This window comes from Lygodium microphyllum, chromosome 27 (assembly GCF_053477565.2).
Source record: "Lygodium microphyllum isolate KBCC chromosome 27, Lygodium_microphyllum_v1.1.10, whole genome shotgun sequence".
NCBI classification, from domain to species: domain Eukaryota; kingdom Viridiplantae; phylum Streptophyta; class Polypodiopsida; order Schizaeales; family Lygodiaceae; genus Lygodium; species Lygodium microphyllum.
In genome coordinates, this window is record NC_141161.1 from 85,654,002 (window position 1) to 85,678,137 (window position 24,136).

Sequence of the window (24,136 nt, forward strand, 5' to 3'; positions counted from 1 at the left end):
TTGTATATGGCATAACTCAATTTCATCTCTATTTGGTTCCCCACCAACTAGATCAAGTATTATTTCGATACAAGGTTTAGCTTTCTTACCTTTTTACTTTGGCGTCTTCAAAGCTTTGTCTAAACTTGTCCTCTGACTATTCCAAATATATAATTTTTCTAAAACAATAAATTTTATTCTATAAGCTAAACCTTTTAGCAATTTTCAATCCACGTGAAATTTTATACAGATTTCTTGCAATTGCCTAGATAAGCCAAACTAGTCTCAACCTTAGCTCCCATCTTCTCTACATAGATTTTCAATTCATATGCTTATGTTGGTGCTATAGTTGTTTGATCTTGAGCATTAAAGAAAACTACATAGCACTATTTGGGACAAATTGTGTGCACACTCAACATGGGTTTTGTGCCACAATTTATATTGCACACAAACCCTATATCCTTTTTTTCCCCTTTAGGTGAAGATGCATGGCATACAATAACTATTCCAATACAATATTCCTATACATGAATTGACCAAATAGGATAGTGCCACTAAGTTGTAGTTTTATATATTTCCTCTTCAAATTCTTGAATATATAGACTTATGTCTCTCTTACATGGTGGATAGTTTTTGCAATAGTTTGTGGTTCATGCATATTGCAATGTGGAGCATTGTAGATTGGCTTGGTATTACCATTATTTATTTGTTTTGAGATCTAAGCTTTACATGGGATTGAAAGATATGTTGGGTATTATGGATACAGAGGCTATAACCATTTTTGTCATTTGATTGGATAAAATATAGTAATTCATGAAACTCTTTAACTTGGTTAAAGTTGCAAATGATCATCTTGATCTTGTGGCTTGAGTACTCCATAAGGAACATGTGGGCATGATCATCTTGACCTTGCTACTTTAGTACTCCAAAAGGAACATGTGGACATGAAGCACCCAATATTGAAGATAAATCTTTTGATCCTATGATTTGAGCACAGTGGCATTATTGAGTCTCAAGAAAGAGGATTTATTTGCACACATTATTGGTTTCAACCATGCTTTGGAACCTATAGATATAAACACTTGACAAGTTGGTTTATCCTAGGTTACTTAGCATAGTGAGGTTTTCGACCTTGTACATGACTACTTTAAAGCATAATATACATGGGCCTTTGTGAGGCATTGAACCCTTAGAGTTCCTATAAAGTTATTCCATATAATTCATATCTAAGAAAGAGATACAATGCATATTATCAATGTAGAAGTGTGCTCCATGACAACAAACATTAAATACTTATACCCTTTGCATGGTTTTTTTAAAATGGTTGTCTTACAAAACCCTATTTATCCAAGCTCTTTCTTAAGGCATAGTCAAACTAAAAGAAAAACACAACCTCTTTGTTGCTAACCTAGGGTTTCATCCCTTTATAAAGATCTTATCACATAGTATGTTGCTTTTTGGAGAAGCATACATGGAGGTGAGTTTGATAAACTCCCTCACCTTCTCCCTCTATTGAACATGAATAACTAATGTAATGATGGCTTGGGCTATTCTTCCCCTTCCCCCGGATAGCAGTGCTCTTCATGAGCATTCCTCTCTCTTTTAGGAAATTTGTTTATATACTTCTCCCTTTAGGCCTACTTCTGTAATTTCGTTATGGGCTAAATTAAACAGTTTACTATAGTGCATTATTGTATTTTCTTATGTATGCTCTCTAATATTATGAAGCACTTATGGCTTCAGTATAGGGTTGAAAGTTATCAATCTGTAGATTTTGTGGATCTACTCAAAATCTACAAACATATACTATGATTGAATATGCTATGGAGATGCGGCCTCTAAGACTGATTAGGCTTATGCCCTTATTACACTACCACTGGATTGAAGGAGCCCCTTTGTTTTGCTCAGAGCACTACCTTTACTTTTCAACATGTTACTTTTTTGTGGTCCTAATCCAAGTGATGATGCTTCTTAGTACAGTCCTTGTGACCAGTACTACCCTTTGATCATCTTGATGATGATCTTGTGCATTTATTTTAATCATCTTGTGCTTAATTGTAGGGCAGTACTACACCCAACACACTTTGGGAAGGTTTTTTTTCATGAAAATAATGAGTTATTAAAAAGCTCATTATGGGAGCTTTTTAATAACTCAATGGAGTTGTAATCTAGTCAATGGCACTTGTTAGCACCACCTTAATAATTGATTGTTGCACATTGATCTTCTTTGTGATGATCTTACACATTCATATGAAGCACCTTTTCTTAATTGCAAGGTATTGCTGCTCCCACTTGATATGTGTAGCTATTCATAACACAAGCTCATATGAATAATGTAATGATAGCTTTTTTCATGTTACCCTTGTTCCCACCACTTTAGTGTACTACAAAAACCCTCACACCTATGTTTTAGCTCACTTAATTATAGTTATTCTATATGTTGCCATCCCTTTGTGTTATGTAGTCTCCACACATTTTTCATGGCTCCCAATATAAAAACTAATGGGATCTCTTTGATATGCACTCTAACAATGAAACTTTTTTCTTATTCTTCTAGCCCTTCTATAGCTACATTCCAACACATGCCTAACCCTCTATTTAAGGGCATCCAACCATCCTCTATTATCTCAACTTGAGTACTCCACCACTACTCAAGTACTCCACCACTAATCTTCTTCCATACCTCTAGTGCACTCTTTCTTGTGTAAGGAGGACTAGCCTTGCCTCTACTGCATCAAGGATAATGTGTTTGATACACTATCCTTGTATAAGGTAGCATGCTATTGTTGCCATAGAGCCAAAACTTTAATTTTTGGGTGCATGTCCCTCCTTCACTATGTGAAATATTGTGAGCCTTTGGAACAAGGCTTGAGTCATTCAAACAATTTGGCGTCAAGGACTCATAGGAGATGTAATCAAAATATAATCAAATGGAGCCTTGTAGGTTAATCAATTCATTCACACATGACTAAGGAGGTGCACCACATGCAATTGGGTACTTCACACAGGTGCCATTTGGTCCATGTGTAATAAAAGCACCCCACACTTGTAACACAGACACACTCTCATGCATTGATATTGTAGAAAATCATGATTAGTTTTGAAGGATAGGTAGGCACACATGCATAGCTACCTTTTTTGGATCACATGGGTGTTAACCCTAGTCGAGATGGCAGAAAATGGCAGAAATGAAGGAAAAAGCGGAAAAAGCATGGAAGAAGAGCAAAGACACACAGATGACCTCTAAAAGCTAAGCCGAGACCAAAGGCTTTTCCTTTTTGTTTTCTCTTTTTTTGGATAAAATGAATACAATTAATATAATACGTTGAGGCAAATCAACCTTTCATTTGGATTGAAAAAGGCAAGATCCAAAGGCTGTGAAAAATGGATATTACAAAGATGATTGTGTTACTAGCCTTGATGCTAGAGGAACGATTGTTGAGATGAAGAGATACACTTGAGATTTTGCAAACCTCTTTGTAACATGTGAGATTTTGAACCAATTGAGGTAGCAACTGGAGTGACCTGTGCATGGACAAGGGATAGAGCATCTGGTGAATTGAATCCTAGTTGATGAAGAAACGTTTGTCATTATTGAGAGTGTGGCTCCTACCTGGATGTAGAGTTTGGCCAAGAAAGAGAGAGTAGCCAATGACTATGCTTTGGGCCATGCTCAAATGCAATGTGTGCTTTCTACAAGGGGTGATTTTCTCTTCCAGAGCGGGGCTTCTATCATGGCTCTTTGTTTCTTAGTATTTCTGTTACTTTCTCCATAATGGTTCTTTGTGGGGTTGGTGGCCTTTTGGTGACTTGGACATTGAAGTCTTTCATACAAAGACATGTGTCGTCCTGCATTCAATTGGCAACTCGTGAGAGTACATGCAAGTCATATGCTTCAACCATAATGAACAGGTGTAGCTCAAAAAGACATCACTTATTTGAATCCCATAGTGTTGACTTCGATGCATATCACTGCGCTTGATTATCATTGCTTGTGTGTGTGTTGGCTTTGCTTCTTTTGGTATTAGTTATACACCATCACAAAACACATTGTTTATTTATGTACATGTTTATGAATCCATGTCACTTCATGAGGATAAAAACCAATTGTAGAACTTAGGATTGTACTGGAGTGTGGCATACATATCCAGTAATCGTGGGAGCCTACTCAGTAACAATAGATTTTGCAACATCAAGTAGCATGGTACCTCATTTGAGTCTACTGGCAACATGTAGCTCCTCCCCAGTGAGAATTTATCAATCAAAGAGTTCTCTTGGCTAGTTCCAGCTAAGTCCATACCTCGAACAATAGTCAATATTCAAAAGGAAGTTGGCATCACATAGGTCGGGTCTCTTTGAGACTGCCATTTAGCCAGTCACTCCTTTGAGACTCTCATAATTTGGGCTTTAAATTTGACCATTGTAGCGTGGTTTTCAAACAAAAAATTTTCAAATCAACTTCGACCCTTTGATTGTCGCTTTAGTTGTTCTATCTCTAAGAGATTTGGTTAGCAAAGCACTTCGTTGAATGTCACAGTTAAGCATAGTTTGTTGGCTTCCTCATCAAAGATGAGTTGCATGCATTCATGTAGGAGCTTGTCATAGTGCCCATTAAGATATTTTGGCTCTTCCTAGGATAGCAGATATGGCAAAGATTCCTTAAGCTGCTCCCTAGGGAATGTGCCCATGTCTTTAAGGATGTAGGCACATGCAAATAATTTGAGTCTAGTATCCAACTCAGTCAAGCACTCTATGACACTTATATGTTCTATGAGGGCTTCCTCAATTGTTATCTCATGCAAGGTTGTGGGAGTTTCCCTAGGCTTTAGCATAGCTGGGGGCTCAAGCCTAGATGAGCAAGATTGGTCAATGCTAGGATTGCTTATGTCCTCGAGGTTTTTGTGTTTCTCCTCAGGCTTTGCTACTATTGTGTCATGGTTCTCCTCGAATGTGATTGGTATAGTTTCATGAACCTGTTGTGACAATGTTGTATCCACTCCTGATTGGTCAATGTAAGTTTTATTATCAGTGGATTGAGTGTTGTAAGCAATCGTTGATGATAATGGTTGCTTTGATTTATTAGAATACACGAATGTGTTTGAGGTTTCATTGCCGTTAGGAGAGATGGGAATGGGTTCATTTGTGGGTGGACTCGATGCTTTATTCCTCAGCTCTTCAACACTCTTGGTCTCAATCTTCTTGGCGTCTATAGCCACTTGCACATGCCATTGTTTTCTCCTCTTTTTATTGGGCAATTGAGGTGTATCCTTTTAAGACTCAAGATCTTGAACTAGGTGAATCATTGATGTGCTTGGTTGGGCCTCAACATTCTCTTTTTCTAGTGTGTCCTCATGGGACATAATCACGACTTACTGAACAACTTCGCTAGGTTGTGAGGGTGCAACTGCCTCTCTTTTTGGAGAGTCTAGCTCTTCAGCTAATCCCCCTCCATTTAGCCCCTCATCCAATTGCATTGGCAATTGCTTTCGGTTGGGTGTTTGCTTTAAACTCTTGTCCTTACCCATTGGAACATGCCTCCATTGTTTCTTATCAGAGTGGGTGTTGTGTTTAGAGTTGTTTTTCTCTTGCTTTGGAGGTTCAGGCGACTCTAGTGTAGAACCAAGGGACGGTTTAGGGTTCTTGTCATGTAGGCTTTGATGAAACCAACTAAAGAAGTCAGGGTTATATTGATGGGAAACATAGAGATTTAGGATTGTAGGGTCTTGAGTGAGGCAGAAGAAATATGCGCTAACATCAAGTACCATGCTCCCTACTCCTAGCCTGCTAGCCACGTGTAGATCTTCTTCTAGAAGTAATTTATCATACAAGGGATATTTTTGGACAATGGCAGAAAGCTAGACCTCATGGACCATTTCCAACACTCTTAATGAGGTTAGGGAAACGTACATGGGATCATGTACTGATGTCCAAAGGGCTTTCATGTGCTCAGCAAGTGTCATTAGTCGATGGCCAATTTCAGCTCTGCCAAACGTTGGTTAGAGTACCATTTTTGCACAAAGTTACCTTATCCTTTCCTTTTTCGTTTAATTGCTTCGATCTTTTCCTTATTTGTCTCACATTGAGTAGAATAGAGTGAGGGTATCAAGCACAATTCTCTAGTTGTGGCTTTTGGGATGTCCTTTATGACTTCTTTAGCAAGACAGCTACATAGCGGGAGCAAACATGTTGTTGTTCATCCCATGTCAGGGGTTTATCTATGAGCTTTGTGTGCTCTAGTGTTGGCCTTTGGATGTCCACGTGGACGTACGCACGTGTGATAGCTATCAAATTGTGATCGAGCTTCATCATGCACTTCATCTTTGGTTCATTGGTCAGATGTGCTATCTCTTTAGCCAAATCTTCAAGAGATTTCTCCTCAAGCCTAGGATTTAGGTGCTTCACAAGTATTAGAGGTGTCAAGGATGTTGGTTGCAACATCTCTTCCGCATGTGAATTGCTAAGGACACATTCCGCAAGGGGTATCGTCATGGTCAAAGGCTATGATTGTTGTGATTGGAAGTAGTAGCGGCTAGTTCAGTTGATTGGCTACTGTTGGTAGACTACGATGTCAAGTCCTTAAGCAAATTAGAAGCAGTTGTGTCTTTTGTTGTCCTTTGCGCATTCACTTGTGTAGATTGAGCTAGTCACAGTGTATTGCACATGCATTTTTTAAGGCTAAGAATTAGAGGTGGTGTCATGTCCCGCATCTTAGATATTTGGAAGCTCAGATAGAGATAGACATTGGGATTCAACAGCTGTACTTGTCAACTATTATTGTGCTTCTTTTGTCCGTTTAGAGAAAGAGGGTGTAGGAGATTTGGGACTCCGAGATGGATTTGGCACTAGTGCTGGAAGATTTGCTCGTGGTTGTTGGATGATTTTGCCATTTGCTTTGTTGAGCAATCTGCCTTACCATGAGTAATATTGCATCTGTGGTGCTCATTATCCTCTTGGGAAGTCAAAGCCTCCTTGGGCACTAGTGGTCTTTATACACACTTGATGGTTACATCTAATGATATCCGCTTACTAAGTACTCTAGGCTAAGTATCTACCTTTCGAATAGTCATGTTTGGTTTTTTGATTTCAATCATAAGGGACTCAATCACTCCAATGTTTTTGACTCAAGACTTGGATTTTCGTTTAGATTTCCTCTTGCGCTTCTTCGCTTTTGATACGATCTAGCCTTCAATTGATAGAAGTGGTTTAGCAGGTGGTACTATGTCTCTATCTTCCGGGCCTTGGCTTATAAGTTTAATCATTTTGATACATGCCTTTGAGTCCCCAACTGCACAACTAGATGTGGATTCTCTACTGATGTCTTGGGTCATCTGTGCAGTATCGTTCTTCAAGGTGCATCTATCATCAGGATTGTCATATCTAGTTATCCTCACAGTTGTAGCTTGATGTTGGTATGGCCTTTTTGCCCTTATTGCCTAGTTTGGCCCATTGAGGTTCAAGGGTATTTTTTGTCTTTGTTTGGGTATGGGCTTTGGTTGTTGTTTTGCAAGTGAGAATTTATGCTTGTGTAGAGCCATTACCATACTAGGATCTAATTTGGAGGACCTTTCATGGCATATGTTTTCTCTCCAGCCTACTTAGGGAAGGTGCAGAGGGGGTAGAGCCCCCTCTGCGGGGGTGGGGGCAGTCCCCCCGGCCTGTAAGACCGTTACGCTAAATACCATGCACGATTTGAAGGATAGTTTGTAGCCAAGTTTCGAACTACTTGCCCTAGATTTCAACCTAGTGATAGATCTATGATGTACTTTCGGCTCTATATGGTCTCTGGGTCAGTTTCAAGGGTTAGACGTGTCAAATTTTTATTTTGTTCACCTGTCCAATTTTAACAGTTTTCTGTCCAATTCTTAGAGGTCTAATTCCCAGGAGTCCGATTATCAGAATTGGACATCGATTATCAGAATCAGACGTATGATTTTGGGTTGGTCCGATCAACTGATCGAATGGTTCGAGTCCGAGTGGTTCGATTTCGGTTAGTCCGATTATAGGTTGGTTTGGTCCGATTTTGGTGTGTTTAATTCTGGGAGTCCAATTCTAGGAATCAAACTGTCTAAGTCCGATTTTGGAAATCAGACCTGCGTCTGAGTCCCATTCTGGGAATCGGACTCTAGAAACAGTGTTCGATTCCTACAAACAAGTTTCGAAGGATGATGAAAATCAACTCAAATCTAATGATTTTGGTTATGAGGAGTCACACAAACCTCCATAATGTAAGAATAGATCCTAATGAAGGATTGTATACACCTGGAATAGCAAATAAACTCCAAAATACAAATCCACAAACAAATCAAACCCCCTTATCCTATTATGATAGCAAAAACCCTAATGCTTGTTTTTCTTTTTTTAATTTATGTTTTCTTATCCTAATGCATCCAAATCACAAAGCAAAGACCTACACTACTCCAACCCACTTTTCCAAATCCAAAAAACCAAAAACTTACTTGCTAAGGAGATTTAATACCTCTTCAAACTCCCTCGCTTTCTACCTATCTACCTCAAGCACTGGTTCGAGGAAAACCTTACTTCAATACTCGATTCGGAGCACACAAGTAGTCAAGACTCAAATTGAATCCATTGGTCCCATCAATGAAACCAAAATGTAGTGGGAGCTCACGCTTGACTGCCAAGACCCACGGACCACTTATTGTTTTAAGTGTTTTAAGCTGAATGTAATGGCTATCTCTCACCTAGTGTACGTGCTCTCAACCTATGGGTGTAGTGAACTTATATCCATGCTTGATTGAGTTGCCTCCTCTCCCGAGTACTCCGGTAGCTCCATGATCCAAGTGCAAGCTCCAAGCAAGCTTGATCCTCAAGCTCCAAGCTCCACGCTCCAAGCTCCATTGTCGCGAGCAAGAGAAGAGAAGAGAAGAAGAGAGGAGAATATGGAGAGCTTCTCCACCACGGTTACTCACCCTCACACACTCACTCCCTTATACTCTCACACTTCCTCTCTCAAGCACAAGCTCAAGAAAGCAAGAACAAGAAGAAGAGAGGTACTTTTGGCTACACACAATAATGAGCTTCTTCATTCACTTTTTGCCTTTTAATACAAAACCCTAACCCTAATTTCCTTTGGGCGGTCTCCCCTTTTTGGTTCGTGCTTGGCCCATTCCTCCAACCTTTCTCCTCTCGTAGAAGGGGGCTCGCGCTCAATCACCAAGGCCCACGGACCGCTTATTCATTCAAGCATTTCAAGCGAGCACTTATATCTATCTCTCACTTAGCCGACGTGCCTTCGATCCTACTGGGGTGTAGTGAGCTTACATCGATGTTCAAATGAGTTGCCTTCTCCCTTAAGCACATTGGTAGCTCCATGATTCTTGATACAAGCTCAAGCATCCTCAAGCCTCCACCTCCAAGCTGCATCCTCCATAGCCTCGGGCGAGGCAAGAAGAAGAAGAAGACGAAGAAGAGAGGAGATAGTGTAGAGCTTCATCTCCTTTATCCCTCACCCTCACATACTCACTCCCTCACGCTCTCACACTCCCTCTCTCAAGCACACACAAGCAAGCAAAGAGAAGACAAGAAGAAGAGTCTCTTGTTGCCACACACTAAAGAATAAGCTCTCATTCACTTTTTGAACTTTATATACATGCCCAAAAATCCCATGGACACCCATCCCCTTTTTTACATGACGTGTCATTGTGGCAAGGTCCTCTTTCCCATTCCTTTCTACTTGGTCTATTTCTTTAGCCTATGCCTGTTTACCCTTTTATAATTTGCATAGGAGGGAGCCTTGCACTCTTTTACAAAAGTTCCGGGACGCCTTTCACTTTAAAAATGTGCTTTTGCTTTTCACTTGATTTTAGAGGCCGCCCTTGCGCCTTTGCTTTCTTCATCTTGCTTCTTCCATTTCGTCCGCATTCCACTTCATTTGCTTCCATCTCGAGTTGGGGTTTACACCTCCTCTTTCCCTATTGGCATGGCCTCGACCCATACTTCTAACCATTTACAATTTGCACGGGTGAAAACCTGACACTCTTTTATAAAATAAATCATGGTGCGTGTTGCGTTCTTTTACAAAAGTACCGACTTGCGCTTTTTCTCGTGTGCCTCTCTCCTTGATTTAGGACTTTTTTGCACTTCTTGTGTCTCTAGATTTTTCTTGGCATGCCTTCGTCTTTCATTTTACTTTTGCCTTGGCCTTGTATTCTACTTTAGATTTTTCAGATTTTCCACTTTGTTCTTTTGAGGGTTAACAATTATTGTTTTGCAAAATCTAGAAGGAAATTCCAAAGGTATTCAAGCAAGTTAGGAAATTCAACTCATATTGGGCAATCTTTCCTAAGGTGATCTTGGCCCATCTCCACTGGTTGCCATGGGGTGACATAGACCAAATCAAGTTCCCCAAAAATACACCCCTTGTTTTGCACCTTCTATGTTACCTCTCTCTTGTTGAAAACCACTTCAAAGAACTCACTACTTCCATAGTAAATCTAGTCGATAGTACCTTCCCCTTTGAGCATTGTATTAAACCAATGCGCTTCAGAGGCTTCCTTGGGAAGAACTGTTGGGGGTAAAGGCGCCTCCGCCGTGCCGCCCCGTGTATTACTACACTGACAGTACCCGCCACTGCACACTGCAGGTGGCGGGCGCCCGTCACGTCACTTTATTCTTTATTCTTTTAGTGACAGTTTGAATAAAGGAAGGCCCGGTCACACATTGTGACTGTTGGAGTTTCCATTTCTTGTCTCTCTCTTTCTTGCTCTTGCTCTCCCGCCATAGCTCGCGTGCAAGCTTCGATCCTTCTCACCTTTCAACTGGTATCAGAGCTTGGCATTCTCTTGCTTGAGCTCAACTCGGTGCTTCCCGACCTTCGCATCGACTCGCTTCACGCATTGGGTCTCCATCCCGGCAGCCATAGCCGACCTCTTGAGCTCCCGACTCTCCCCGGCTTCCCGAGCTCCATCCTGGCCTTCTTGAGCTTCATCAGGGCCTTGCCCTTGAGTGCTGGAAACAGGGCAGCCACACTTGGCATTGGCATTTAATGCTTATACTCTACTCCGGTTACCTTGTTTGATGCCCGTATGCGGTCTACTTCCTACCCGGATGTATTGGGGATGTATGCATTTGGTTTGACCATGATTTTGGCTTGAATTTGGGGCTGAAATCTACTGTTTAGAACAGTAAATACATGCTGGAATAACAGTGGGCTGAAGGTACTTTACATGCTTTGGCACTTACCTACCGATACCGGATGTATGCTTTGAGCTTTGGCATGATATCTCTGACATTTGGGGACGACTTGGAGCATATGTATGAGATTATGGGATGCTTTTGAGCTTCGCATTAGCTCCGTCTTCACTGGCATTTGGACCGACTCGGCATGCTCGTGGACCGCCTATGCCTCATGTCTCTGCTTGACAGTTAGGCTTTTGCATTACATGCTTTGGTTCGTGACATATGCTATTTGGTTCGTGTATGCCATACCGACATTTGGAGCTTGGATTTGGATGTATTTGAGCATTCCCGGCTTACTTGATCACTGATCTTGGTTGCTATTTGGATGTCATTGAGTTGACCGAGAGCTTATTTGGGCTTATGTATTGCTTCATGGTTAATACGACCGGTGCTTCATGTATGTCATGCTCTCTCGGATGCGCTTGATGCATTGACAGGGTCACTTATCACTGGTGCTTTCTCTTGGGTTGTTTGAGCTTCTGAGCTCGCTTTATACGCCTTTTGTGCCAGTGGGAGCATTTTACATGCTTTCTTGACCTTTGACAGTTGCATGCTATTGGAGCACTTACATGTATTTGGAGCAGTTTATGTCTTGAGCAGCTACATACACATTGAGACTTTGGGATCATACTCCGATCTTTATGGATATGCATTGATGTACTCTTGGTTCACAGGATGCTTATGAGCTGAGTCTCATATTTGGATCTTTCTCTTTGAGCAGATACCTATTTGTGTCAGGTTTTGGCAGTTACAGGAACACTTTGCCTAGAGTGTCTTGGGGTGTGCCTTTCACTGGCAGATGTTATTTTGACATGCTTGGTGTTGAGCTCATGTTCTTTTCACTGTCATTGGCCTTGCTTATGTCCGTTTCATGCCGGCTTTGGACCTAGCATTGTTTGCTTGACATTGGATCCTATTTTGGGACAGTTTGCTCTCTAGACTGCATACCTGCAATTTATTACAGCAAGCAGTTATTGGTGGACTGAGGTGTACTTTTCATGCTCAAATATCCTGATTTGGTGTACCGCACCTAGTACTAAGTGGGCAGCAACTTTTGGCACACTTTGCTCACCCTTTGGACCCCGTTTTGGTCATTTTTGGGCAGTTTCTGCAGTAAAACAGCAAGCAGTTTTGGACTGTTTAGGCATTTCCAGCCTGCATAATGGCGTCATCTTCGCATGATAGTGCCATCTTTAACATTACAAAGTTGGATGGTACCAACTACTCTTACTGGAAGAGTCAAATATGGCAGGTTTTGGTGCAGAAATCTCAGATTAAGCCACTTCGGTTGAGTGGGGAGCAGCCTGAAACTATGGACATTGACGACTGGCTTGAACTTGATGAGCTATGCAAGTCCACGATTGTATTGTCTCTCACTGAACAGGTACATTATAATGTATTTGAGGAAGCACAGAGTGCATGGGATCTATGGAATAAGATCAAGAATCTTTATGATAAGAAAAGTCCGGCGAGTCAGATGTACTGGTTGAAGCAGCTTATGGATCTGCGTATGAAGGATAATGCGACTATGTCTGCTCACTTGAGCCAGTTCCATGCTATACTGAAGAACCTGACTTCGCAGGATATCACCTTTGGAGAGGAAGTAACTCCTCTTTTCTTGCTTGGAACTCTGAATGAGTCATGGGATGTATTCCGCACTGCTCTTTGTGCCTCTAGTGCTACTCTAAAATTGGCAGATGTTGAGAGTGCTCTTCTTCAGGAAGAGGTGAATCGCAAAAACTTGGATGCCTCTCGTGGTAGTCATGCTTTGACAGTTAGAGGCAGGAATGACAGGTATGACCGTGGTAATGGCCGAGGCCGTGACTCGCAGAAGGGTCGGTCTAAATCTCGTGGTGGCAAGTCGCGTAGTAAGTCGCGTGGACGCAATGCAAATGTCACTTGTCATCATTGTGGGAAAAAGGGCCATATTAGACCACAGTGTCATGAGTTGCGCAATGAGAAGCGCAAGGATAAGGGGAAAGATAAAGTGCAGGAGAAGTCCTCTGATCGCAGCATAGTACCTGCGAAGTCCAACGTCAAGATTGAGGAAATTAATGTCACGCAGACTGAAGAGTCCGATGGTGGTGATGAGTTTATACTTGCAGCTAGTTCTTCTGATGCTTCACACTTGACTGAGACACCTAGTATGTATGCACAGTGCTGGTTATTGGATTCCGGTGCGTCCTTCCATGTGACGCCTTACCGTGAGTGGTTTCACTCTTACAGTACTGTATCTGGATCAGTCAGACTTGGAGATGACAGGTCTCTTGATATTGTGGGCTGTGGAGATATTCAGTTGTAGTTTTCCACTGGCAGTTCCTTTTTGCTCAGGGATGTACGTCATGTACCTGCGCTTACGCGTAGTCTTATGTCTGCAGGACAGTTGGATGATGCAGGATTTCATGTCTGTTTTGGGGATTCTGCCTGGAAGATTATCAAAGGCAGACTTGTGCTTGCTAGAGGCGCCAAGGCTGGCAGCCTCTATCCTCTTGTTGTATCTGGGTCTTCTGTAGACCATGTTTTGGCAGTGGGCTCTATCCCACATGTATCACTTTGGCATGCCCGTTTGGGGCATATGTCTTTGAAAGGAATGAAAATGTTATCTGGTTTGCAGTATCTTCCGCCTTTGGATTATGCATGTTTTGACTCGTGTGATCATTGTCTTTATGGTAAGCAGAATAGGTCTACGCATAAGAAATCGAATAGGCCACGCATGAGTGAGCCCTTGGCATTGGTGCATTCCGATGTTTGTGGGCCTATGCCTTGCATGTCTATGGGTGGCGCGAAGTACTTCGTTACCTTCATTGATGATTTTTCTAGGAAAGTGTGGGCTTATCCCATAAAGCAGAAGTCCGATGTCTTGGCAATTTTTCAGAGATGGCTTGCTCTTGTTGAGAACCAGACTGGGTATAGGCTGAAATGCCTTAGGACAGATAATGGGGGAGAATATGTCTTGCATGCTTTTGAGCAGTTTTGTGATGACAGGGGTATTAAGCGTCAGTTGACCGCCCCTTACACCCCACCCCAGAATGGTTTGGCTGAGCGCATGAACAGGACTATTCAGGAGCGTGTGCGCTCTATGCTTAGCCATGCAGGCCTACCCCCGAGTTTTTGGGCTAAGGCAGTTAGTACGTCAGTGCATGTCATAAACCGATCGCCTTCCAGTGGATTGGATTTCCAGGTTGCAGAGGAAGTTTGGGCTGGTAAGCCACCCTCTTATGCGCATCTCCGTGTCTTTGGATGTGAGGCATTCTGCCATGTGCCCAAGGACAAGAGGAGTAAATTGGATCCAAAGAGCATTAAATGCATATTCCTTGGCTATGGTGAGTCAGGAGAGATGGGCTATCGCCTATGGGATCCGCAGGCGCGGAAAATAGTACGCAGCCATGATGTCGTCTTCCATGAAGACAAGATGCACAGGCAGCCTGAGAAGGTGGTTGAGATCCGCAGAGTGATCTTTCAGGAGGAGCCTAAAGCTCCAGCACAGCCAGTAGTACAGCCTGCAGCAGTTCCTCCACAGGGCCAGGATGTTGGACAGGTAGTTAGACAGGCAGCAGAGCCTGCGGTGAGACGATCTGCTAGAGATAGACGTCCACCTGACAGATTTCAGCCCTCTATGCATTATGTTTTGGTTACAGATGCAGGAGAGCCTTTCACTTATGATGAGGCTATGCGCAGGGGTGACAGTCACTCCTAGGAGAGGGCTATGCAGTCTGAGATAGACTCCCTGCATAAGAATGAGACTTGGGATTTGGTTGCCTTGCCTAAGGGCAAGAAGGCTTTGCCATGCAAGTGGGTGTACAAGCTGAAAAGTACCCTTGGACACCCCAAGCCGGCATACAAGGCTAGATTGGTAGCAAAGGGTTTTAAGCAGGAACATGGTGTGGACTTTGATGAGGTCTTCTCTCCTGTGGTTAAGATGACCACCCTGCGCTTAGTCTTGGCTTTGGTTGCACAGCTTGACTTAGATCTATATCAGATGGATGTCAAGACGGCTTTTCTACATGGGGACTTGCATGATGAGATCTATATGGATCAGCCTAAGGGCTTTGCAGAACCTGGCAGGGAGCACCTAGTGTGCAAGTTGAAGAAGAGCTTGTATGGCTTGAAGCAGGCACCTAGGGAATGGTATCATAAGTTTGATGCCTTTATGCAGTCACAGGGCTACAGCAGGAGTGCTATGGATCCGTGTCTTTACACGAAGAAAGCCCGTGATGGCAGTTTGCTTATCTTGGTACTCTATGTTGATGATATGCTGATAGTAGGGAAAGCTCATGATGAGCTAGATGCTCTTAAATCTCAGCTAAAGAAGAGCTTTGAGATGAAGGATTTGGGACAGGCCTCACATATACTTGGGATGCGCATTAAGCGCGATAGGCATCAGGGACTTTTGTATCTCTCACAGCGGGAGTACATTCATAAAGTCCTTGAGCGCTTCCGCATGCAGGACGTAAAGCCTATTGGCTGTCCATTACCTTCTTATGTGAAGGTATCACAGGCCGATTGTCCGCAGACAGATGAGCAGAGGGCCGAGATGGCCAAGATCCCTTATGCATCAGCCGTGGGCAGTTTGATGTATGCCATGATAGCCACTCGTCCAGATATTGCACATGCAGTTGGTGTTGTGGCACGCTATATGGCTACACCTGGCAGCAGACATTGGGATGCCGTGAAGGGTATCATGAGGTACCTGAAGGGCACAGCAGATATGTGTATTTGCTATGGCAGCCAGGATACAGGGGTCGTGGGGTACACTGACTCCGATTATGCAGGACATGCAGATAGTAGGAAGTCCACTTCTGGCTATGTATTCACCTATGCTGGAGGGGCTATCTCTTGGATGTCCAGGGCTCAGAAGTGTACGGCTTTGTCTACCACTGAGGCCGAGTATGTTGCAGCCACTGAGGCTTGCAAGGAGGCCATATGGTTAGGCCGTCTAGTTGCTGACCTTGGGATTGATGCTACACCTACACTGCATTCGGATTCTATGAGTGCCATTCAGTTGGCTAAGAATCCAGTCTTCCATGCGAAGACGAAACACATTGAGGTGAGGTATCACTTCATACGTGGTGTCGTGGAGGACAGGTCTGTTGACCTTGTCAAGATCTCCACTGACGAGAATCCTGCAGATTTGCTCACGAAGAGCCTCACTACTGAGCGCTTTGCCTTCCTCAGGAGGTTGATGGGCGTTGGATGAGATGTCACCTTTCCTCACCTATGTACATTTGTACTGTCTTTTTTTTTTCTTTTCTCTCTCACTAGGGCAGATTCGCCTTTAAGTGGGAGGTTGTTGGGGGTAAAGGCGCCTCCGCCGTGCCGCCCCGTGTATTACTACACTGACAGTACCCGCCACTGCACACTGCAGGTGGCGGGCGCCCGTCACGTCACTTTATTCTTTATTCTTTTAGTGACAGTTTGAATAAAGGAAGGCCCGGTCACACATTGTGACTGTTGGAGTTCCCATTTCTTGTCTCTCTCTTTCTTGCTCTTGCTCTCCCGCCATAGCTCGCGTGCAAGCTTCGATCCTTCTCACCTTTCAAGAACACCATGGTAGCTTTAGTATTCAACTTGATGACATTGATATAGACTTTGTCTACGTCCAGCATAATTCTTCTTGTAGGGTCATCCTTTCTATTCTTGATGTTTCTTTGGAGATAGCTCACCAAGATTTCAGACATGACTTGGGGATTAGCTGCCAAGTGGAGTTGTATGTCTTCTTGTCAACTAATGGATTTGTGCTATAATGAAGCACCGAATGGATTGTGTCCCTCCATAGAGGACTCACTTTGTTGCAATCTTTTCTTTGTACCCACACTAAGACTATTGGTGCCTTCTTCCTCCTACTCGTGCTTGAGTATGTTTTAACTTTCTTTGCTTCAATCTACAAAGACTCATTCACTTTGGAGGTCTTGTTGGTTATACTTTCAGAGCACTTAGGATAAGTGCACTTGTATTAGCTCACACTTATCCATAGTTTAGGAGCATCGATTGTTTAGGGTGTGCTTACATAGAACCAAACATAGCCACTTATCTTAGCTACATAGACACTAGGTCCTATCCACACACAAATATCATAATGTGCGGAAAAAATGGACTAATTTTCATGTGTATTCAAGAGTGTTTAATGTATTAACTATGCTTAGCTAGTCTAGACTCTTCTTTTTTGAGAATGCACACTATTTCTTTTTTGTGTCATTTTAAGAAGGTCATATTGAAAAATTAGTAACATGGATATGATGGTTAGAGTATCTTTCATTCTCTCTCAAGACGTCATAAAAGGTTGCATGCATGTATTATGGCTTTGGATCTTATGATTGTGTGTATAGCGAAAGATCATCCCTTTTTTTTGTTCCTACCTTATTTGCATGATCATATTATTGGCATGGAATCAATTTATAAAATGAGAGAGAGAGAGAGAGAGAGAGAGAGAGAGAGAGAGAGAGAGAGAGAGAGAGAGAGAGAGAGAGAGAGAGAGAGAGAGAGAGAGAGAGAGAGAGAGAGATCAAAGCTCAATATACATTGTAATATATCTAATCCTTGCATAGTTCTAGCATAAAGCACCATCCACACTAGTACATGTACCCTCACCAATGGCCGCATGGGTCTAGCATGTATGCATATTGCAAAATTTGTAAGAAAAAGGTTAGTAGGGAATGTTTTGAGAGAGAGGGAGGGAGCGGGTTTGCACATCCTCAATGCAAGCACTATGACACCTGTGCTTGTGTGGGTCTAAAGCAGAGGAAGGAAATGATGAGACAAGGTGGTGTGTTGTTTATGCATTGCAAGAAGTAAGTTCCTAGTTAGGATATAGTTAATGGGGAAGATGCAATGGTTAATACTAAAGGTGCATGTGCACACACAGAGAGTTAAACACCATCACTTTATTTATATATTTCAAGAAGTAAGCTTAGGGTTTGGTGTCTAGTTAACATGGAAAGTGATTTCTCTCTCACACTCGGAAAGGAGGCACCACGAAAAGAGGAGGCACCCTAATGGCCCGCGGTTCTATGGGTCCTAGACAGAGCACTAGTATGCGGCAATGGGGGGGCATGGCACACGCAGTGGGGCCGGGGTGAGGGAGTTTGCGTTTAAAATGGTCTGGTTAAGGCGCTACTATGTTAGAGGTGGCCTTTGCGAATCGCGCCATTTTCTGCCGCCGCCGTCGTCGTCGTCCTCACACTGGTGTGTTTCCGTTAAGCATGAGAGCCAGCGTAGCCTCCCTTGCAGCTAAGTCTGCGAAGTCCCTCTCTTCTACAGCGGCCAAGTCCAAGGCTTCTGCGACCAATGCTGCTCCGTCTCCGGCTGTCAAGCCAAAGGGGCCTTCCTCCAAGAACCAGAAGGCTGCCTCAGGTGTCATGGCCCCGAAAAGGAAAATAGCGAGCCCTATCTGCAACGTCTCTTCTGCTCTCTCCAGCGTCCTAGGGGTGTCTGAGGCCTCACGCAACGATGCTGTAAAGGGACTATGGATTTACATCAAACAGAAAAACCTTCAGGTGCGCTTTCATCTACGCTGAAGTACTTGCACAGTTGTGGTTGTGGCTTTGTTAACGTGCTTTCAGCGACGATGATTTGCTACCTGCATGCTCAGTCTTTTGACGGTTTGTCATGGAGCGTTTTTGAGCAGTTCTCTCTCTCTCTCTCTCTTCCAAACCACAACCGTGTTTTCAGCTCGATGAACCTACCGCAGCATGATGCATACAGTTGGACATTGGACGCCTGTGATGCATCCTGACAATCAGGCGAGCCATAGCCTGCAGACCAAGGTTGCCATTGTTTCCTTGATTGAGCTCTCGTGCCTCTGAGCGGACTTTTTTCTAACTCGTCAGAGACAGTTCTAGTAGGTCGTGTGACTATGCATGCTTGGACATCAAGTGCCAGTATTGATTTGTCTGGTCATCCATTACATACGCTGAGATATATGTCCGTTTACTCACATTAACAATCTGGTGCCAAGTTTCTTTGCTTTGCTTGGCCTTGTAACAGTTGGTTTCTTGTTTCCTGGCTTGAGCTGTTGTGGCTTTGAGTAGACTTTTGCACAAAGCAGTACCGACGATTCTAGCAGGTCATTTGACTATGCATGCGTGGGCATCAGGTGCCATTATTTGTTTCTGGTCATCCATGACCATCATATAAGAATGCTTATCATGAGCACATTCTAGAGTGTTATGAGTTCTTCACCTTCCCAGTCAAACCATGCAGGTGTACTAGGAACTTTTTGATTCTTAGATGTAACTAAGAGAGGACCGGCTTTTGCCTGAACTACTTGCTTGCATATTCAAATAAAATAGAAGTCCAAACTTGATATTGGGCAGAGTTACTTTACATATTCAAATCAAGTACTAAAATTCTAGTCAAAGTAATACTTTATTTTAAGTTTTCCTCATCTGCAACTTGCTTCTCTTAGATCAAACCAATTACACAGCATTGCTTGGCTTATCTGTCACTTGCAGCAATCGATCACCAATAATAGGACATTCTGAGTCATAATTTACAAAATATTGGTAAAATAGATACATGGAAAGTAAGATTTTGAAACCTTCACGAAGTCATTATTCTTTGCAATCCCAAATCAAAATACCTTCACAAGTGCACATCTTTTTTGTAAATTTTCCAATGTTTGCACTATTTGTGCAATGGTAGTGTTTGCAATTAGAGGTGGAGGCTTGTCCTCAGTTTGCAAATACCACCAAGGCCCTTTTTGGTAAATCTAAAAGTCTTAGCATGAGATTAACTAGCAATTACTAGTGACAAGTATTCTTGAGTCTCCATTAGGCTGCTAACATGATAGCCATGATTAGATTAGGCTATCACAAGAAGTAAGCTGAATGATGTTGACATGTATTTGGAACCATGATGGTGTTGAACTTTTTAGTATACATCTAGATGTCCTTTAGAGAATGAAACAGTTTTGTAATACCTCTTTTGGTATTTTGGTGGTAAAGATAACACATGTATAAGAATCCTTGTGCATTGTCCGAGGCCTTGGATTGCAGAGGACAAACTATAAACACACAATAAATGTTAGAGCTCCTTGATATTTCCCATTAAATGAGTGATAGGGCTTACAACCAAGAGATGATATACAACATATAGTGCTAAGAGTCCCTCTTAGATATTGGATGCGGCATTGAACACTCTAGATGATGGAAATACCATCTCTGGAAAGAGATCCACCCCTGGTTACTACTCTATCACAAGGACGTGAAATTTCAATGCTTTGATTAGCATTTGATTAAGTTAATTAAATGTGCAAATGTGAGGTGCACGTGTTGTGCAAGTTAGTTAAGGCACATTGATAGGCCAAGGACCTTGAGAAGTTAGTGGGTATCAAAGGCAAAAGGAATAGTAACTTATAGTGAACAGGTAGTACTAGGTGGTGCCTAATGTTAGATTTTGGTCTAGAATATCTTATTAGCCATTAATGTGAGTGGTGACATTAGGACCTAGGCATTCCTTAATTAATTTATACTAGTCCAAGGACTAATAAACGCTTAAGATTGCTTGGATCATGGTAATTGCGAAATGTGAAAGGGCTCAAGCAAAATGGTTGAAGCTATTTCAGTGAAACACGAAACGGCTGATTGAAACAACATTTTCAAATGGAAAAGAAATGCTTTCTTACTCTTTTGAGAGTTTTAACACACTCTACATAGAGGATAGACATCATTTGTTGACATGAAAGGATTCACATGGTATAAATATGTAAGTTTAAACTCACTGTTTATAAAGAAAACTATCTCATATATATTATCTAATCATTTCACTTGGGACTTGCCCAAAGGTTCACACACAATGTTTCAAGGGTGGAACACAACATTTCAAGGGTAAAACGTTTTGGGGGTGAAATGTTTTGTGGCTACCTTGCTTGGATGATAAATCGGCCTAGCCAATTTAATTGTTGGTTGGTGCATAAGTTTATTTGAGCAAGAATTAATAATTAAACTAATCTTCAGAATTAATGTTTTGAAAATAAGGGCTGAAAATGATTGAAAAATGTAAACAAAAGGCTATTGGTCGGCAAAACCTTCCCATGCAAGAGGGGAAAGGGCTGTGGGAGCTTGATGCAACCAAGGTTGTTTCAACTATTGGGGTGTGCACAGGAGGCAAGTGACAACTAATCAAGGACTCCTGCAGGGTGTTGATAGGCCACAACAAGGTTGATCGTTCGAGAGGTCGGTGCTTGCATTTTGGGTTGCAATGTGGGTCTGGTTGTAGTCAATCACCTCATTCACATCAGGGCAGCATTGAATCTCAACCAATTCTGGAGATGAAATTTTGACATCTCTCTCCAGCTTCCTCTCTATTCTTTCAACCAATTCACAACTTCCCTTGAGAGATCTCAACCAAACTCAATGACTAGTCCCACGAGGGTACAATTGAAAATTCAGCCCAACAAGGATTGATTGGTTACAACCCTACTCTTGAAGAAGTCTTGTAGGTTGCCATTGTAGAGTCTATGACTCCACCTCAAAGGGTGAATGTACAAGTAGAGAAGTGGGGCTTGAGAAGACGTGATCGTTTGCCCTTGATTTGTGAGGAGTCAACTGGCATGAAATTCTTGAGAGAAGCTCCCCAAGCAAAACACCACAAGTCTTGTAGATGAAAACGTGTGTCTAGTACCCCTCTAAACCTCCATGGATGAAAAGTTGGGTGAGATGTGTATAGGCCATGATAGTAAATCACAAATATTTTGGGATTTAGAAGCAAGTGTTAGTCTTCTTTTTGCCAATGGAAAGCTCCAAGGTTGAAAGGAATTGGAAGAACACCAAGTCGAGGAAGAAGTGCATGATCTAAGATCTATGTCTAGAACTTTGAAGATGGAATCTCTCCATAGCTACAAGGTATGGGAAATGGAGGATGGGGATGAGAAAGGGGAATGTGATAGGAACAAGAAGGTTGTAAGGAAATGCTAGAGCAAAGAAAGAGAAGCTCAAAGAATATGCCGCATGATGAGCCCAACCTAATGAATGCTCAACGATGATGAATATGTATAGAAATCATGAATGATACAAGGGGTTGTTGAACCACCACATCTCAAGGAGGGATAGAGGTGAGCTAAGAGTGGTGTCAAAGATGTCGAGAATAGCTTTGAGTGTGTATTGTATATGAGATGGATCTTGAAACAAAACAGTGGTAGTCCATCATGATTAATGATGATATAGGCCACGACAAAGGGAGTGAAACGCAATCCTTTGGGTACTAGATGTTGAACAAGAAGTGCAGCTTGGATTGCAGGCTGATGTAGCAATTGATTGTAGGGCAAGACAATAGCAAAAGATAGTTGCTCCACATGCAAGTGATAACAAGTATGCAGGCGACAATTGAGCGGTAGTTGATAGGTAGGCGGCAACACTATAGGTAGCAACTATTGGAGCAAGGCAGCAGTAGGTGATAGTAGGCAGCTACCTTTGGCAAGTAAGGCAGCAACCTTTTGTTGACGTGGCAACCTTTGGAATTGGTCATGGCAACAGGGAGGATGTTGATGTCGCTGGGATGTGATGCAAATCCAAGACATTGCATGAGTTGTGTTGGACATGGTTAGGTTCATTAACAATTAAGGTTGTGTGAGTAAAATAATATTAATTAATGTATTCAGTTTTTATTTACACATTAATTAATTCAATTAGAATGAACCTAAATAGAAGTATCTTTTAAATTATTAAATTTGGGATTGGATCAAAGTTTTAGGATGGGACACCTAAATTTAATGAATTAAAGATTGAAAATTAAATTATAATTTTTTATTCAATTGTTCTTGTGAAAAGCTAACAAATTTTAGAAAAGCAAGAGAAATAGATGGAAGGTGTGAAAATGCAGCTTTTCTTATTGTGTGACCTATTTTTGGGTAGGTTGTGGATGTTGATATTTTGTGTACAATGAAGCTGTTGCATGAGCATGTGATGTTGGTTTGAAACTAGCAAAGTTTGTCCAAGCTGGAGGATAGCTATCAAAAGCTAAGTGAAATCTGATTTGACAAAGGCAAAGCTATTTGAGGTTGGGGGATGCTTTTTTGGGACATTTGAGGGGTTTCAAAGCAGTTTTATATTGATTTGTTGTGATTTGAGACATTTTGGGAAGATTAGTTGTGATAGATTTTGTTAGATAAGGTTTCTTGGCTAGACTCAATATCAGGTAGATTGGTCTTCTTGCATCTATTTGGAATCATTGCTGTTTTAACTCAGATTTGGTGTTCTTGGTCATGGTCATTGGGAACAGTTGGAGATGGGTACTTGAGCACTACAAAATTGTGAGGAGATGTACTAGGTTGGTCTACTAAGGGTGAATTTGGAAAGCTAGTGATTAGGACCTTTTAACTAGTAACAATCATGTAGGAAATTTAGTATGAATTATTGGGAGGGGTATCTAGCTTTGGGGCCAATCTTTCTTTGTTTCTAGGTATAGGAGCATTCTAGCTCACTATTTGTTTCACTTTATTGTTGCTATTGAATATATTTAGTTAAGATTAAGTGTTGGCAAAGTAAAAGATTATTGCCCTTTGATTCACTACAGGTGTGGCTTCATGGTTCCATTGTTTAGACATCATTGACTTCCTTAAGGGGGTGAGTCCATGGTTGCTTTGGGTGTATACAGTGGACACTTGAGTCTTAAAAATCAATGGAACAAAAAATACATTTAGGATGTCTTACAGGGAACAAAGGTAGGATTGTTTTGAAGGATGGAGATCTCTTGGATGAGATGCTTCTTAGTATGCTGATGATGTACATGAGGAATTGAAGTGTGGTCCTATCAAGAAACAATAGAGTTTGTGGGAAGAAACACAGAGTGTACACCGAACATTGTGACAAAGAAAACTCCAAACATAGAAGAAGAACGAAGAATGATGAACATTGAATCATGTTGATACAATGGAGTAGAGCTCGGAGATGATTGAAATTTTTTTGGTTGATAATGGCTAATCATGCAACAATACTTGGAATAGATCTATGCTATGATGGGA

The 24,136-nt window shown here is 42.0% G+C and overlaps 1 protein-coding gene across 1 annotated transcript in view; it reads left to right on the top strand.

The window, feature by feature from the left end:
- Positions 1–18,253: 18,253 nt before the first annotated feature.
- The window catches only part of LOC148012560 (uncharacterized), a 52,628-nt gene continuing 46,745 nt past the window's right edge, over positions 18,254–24,136 (top strand). The window contains exon 1 of the mRNA XM_087668757.1: positions 18,254–18,671. Within this exon, the coding sequence (XP_087524883.1) occupies positions 18,294–18,671 (378 nt within the window). The 5' untranslated portion in view covers positions 18,254–18,293. The remainder of the gene's footprint in view (positions 18,672–24,136) is intronic.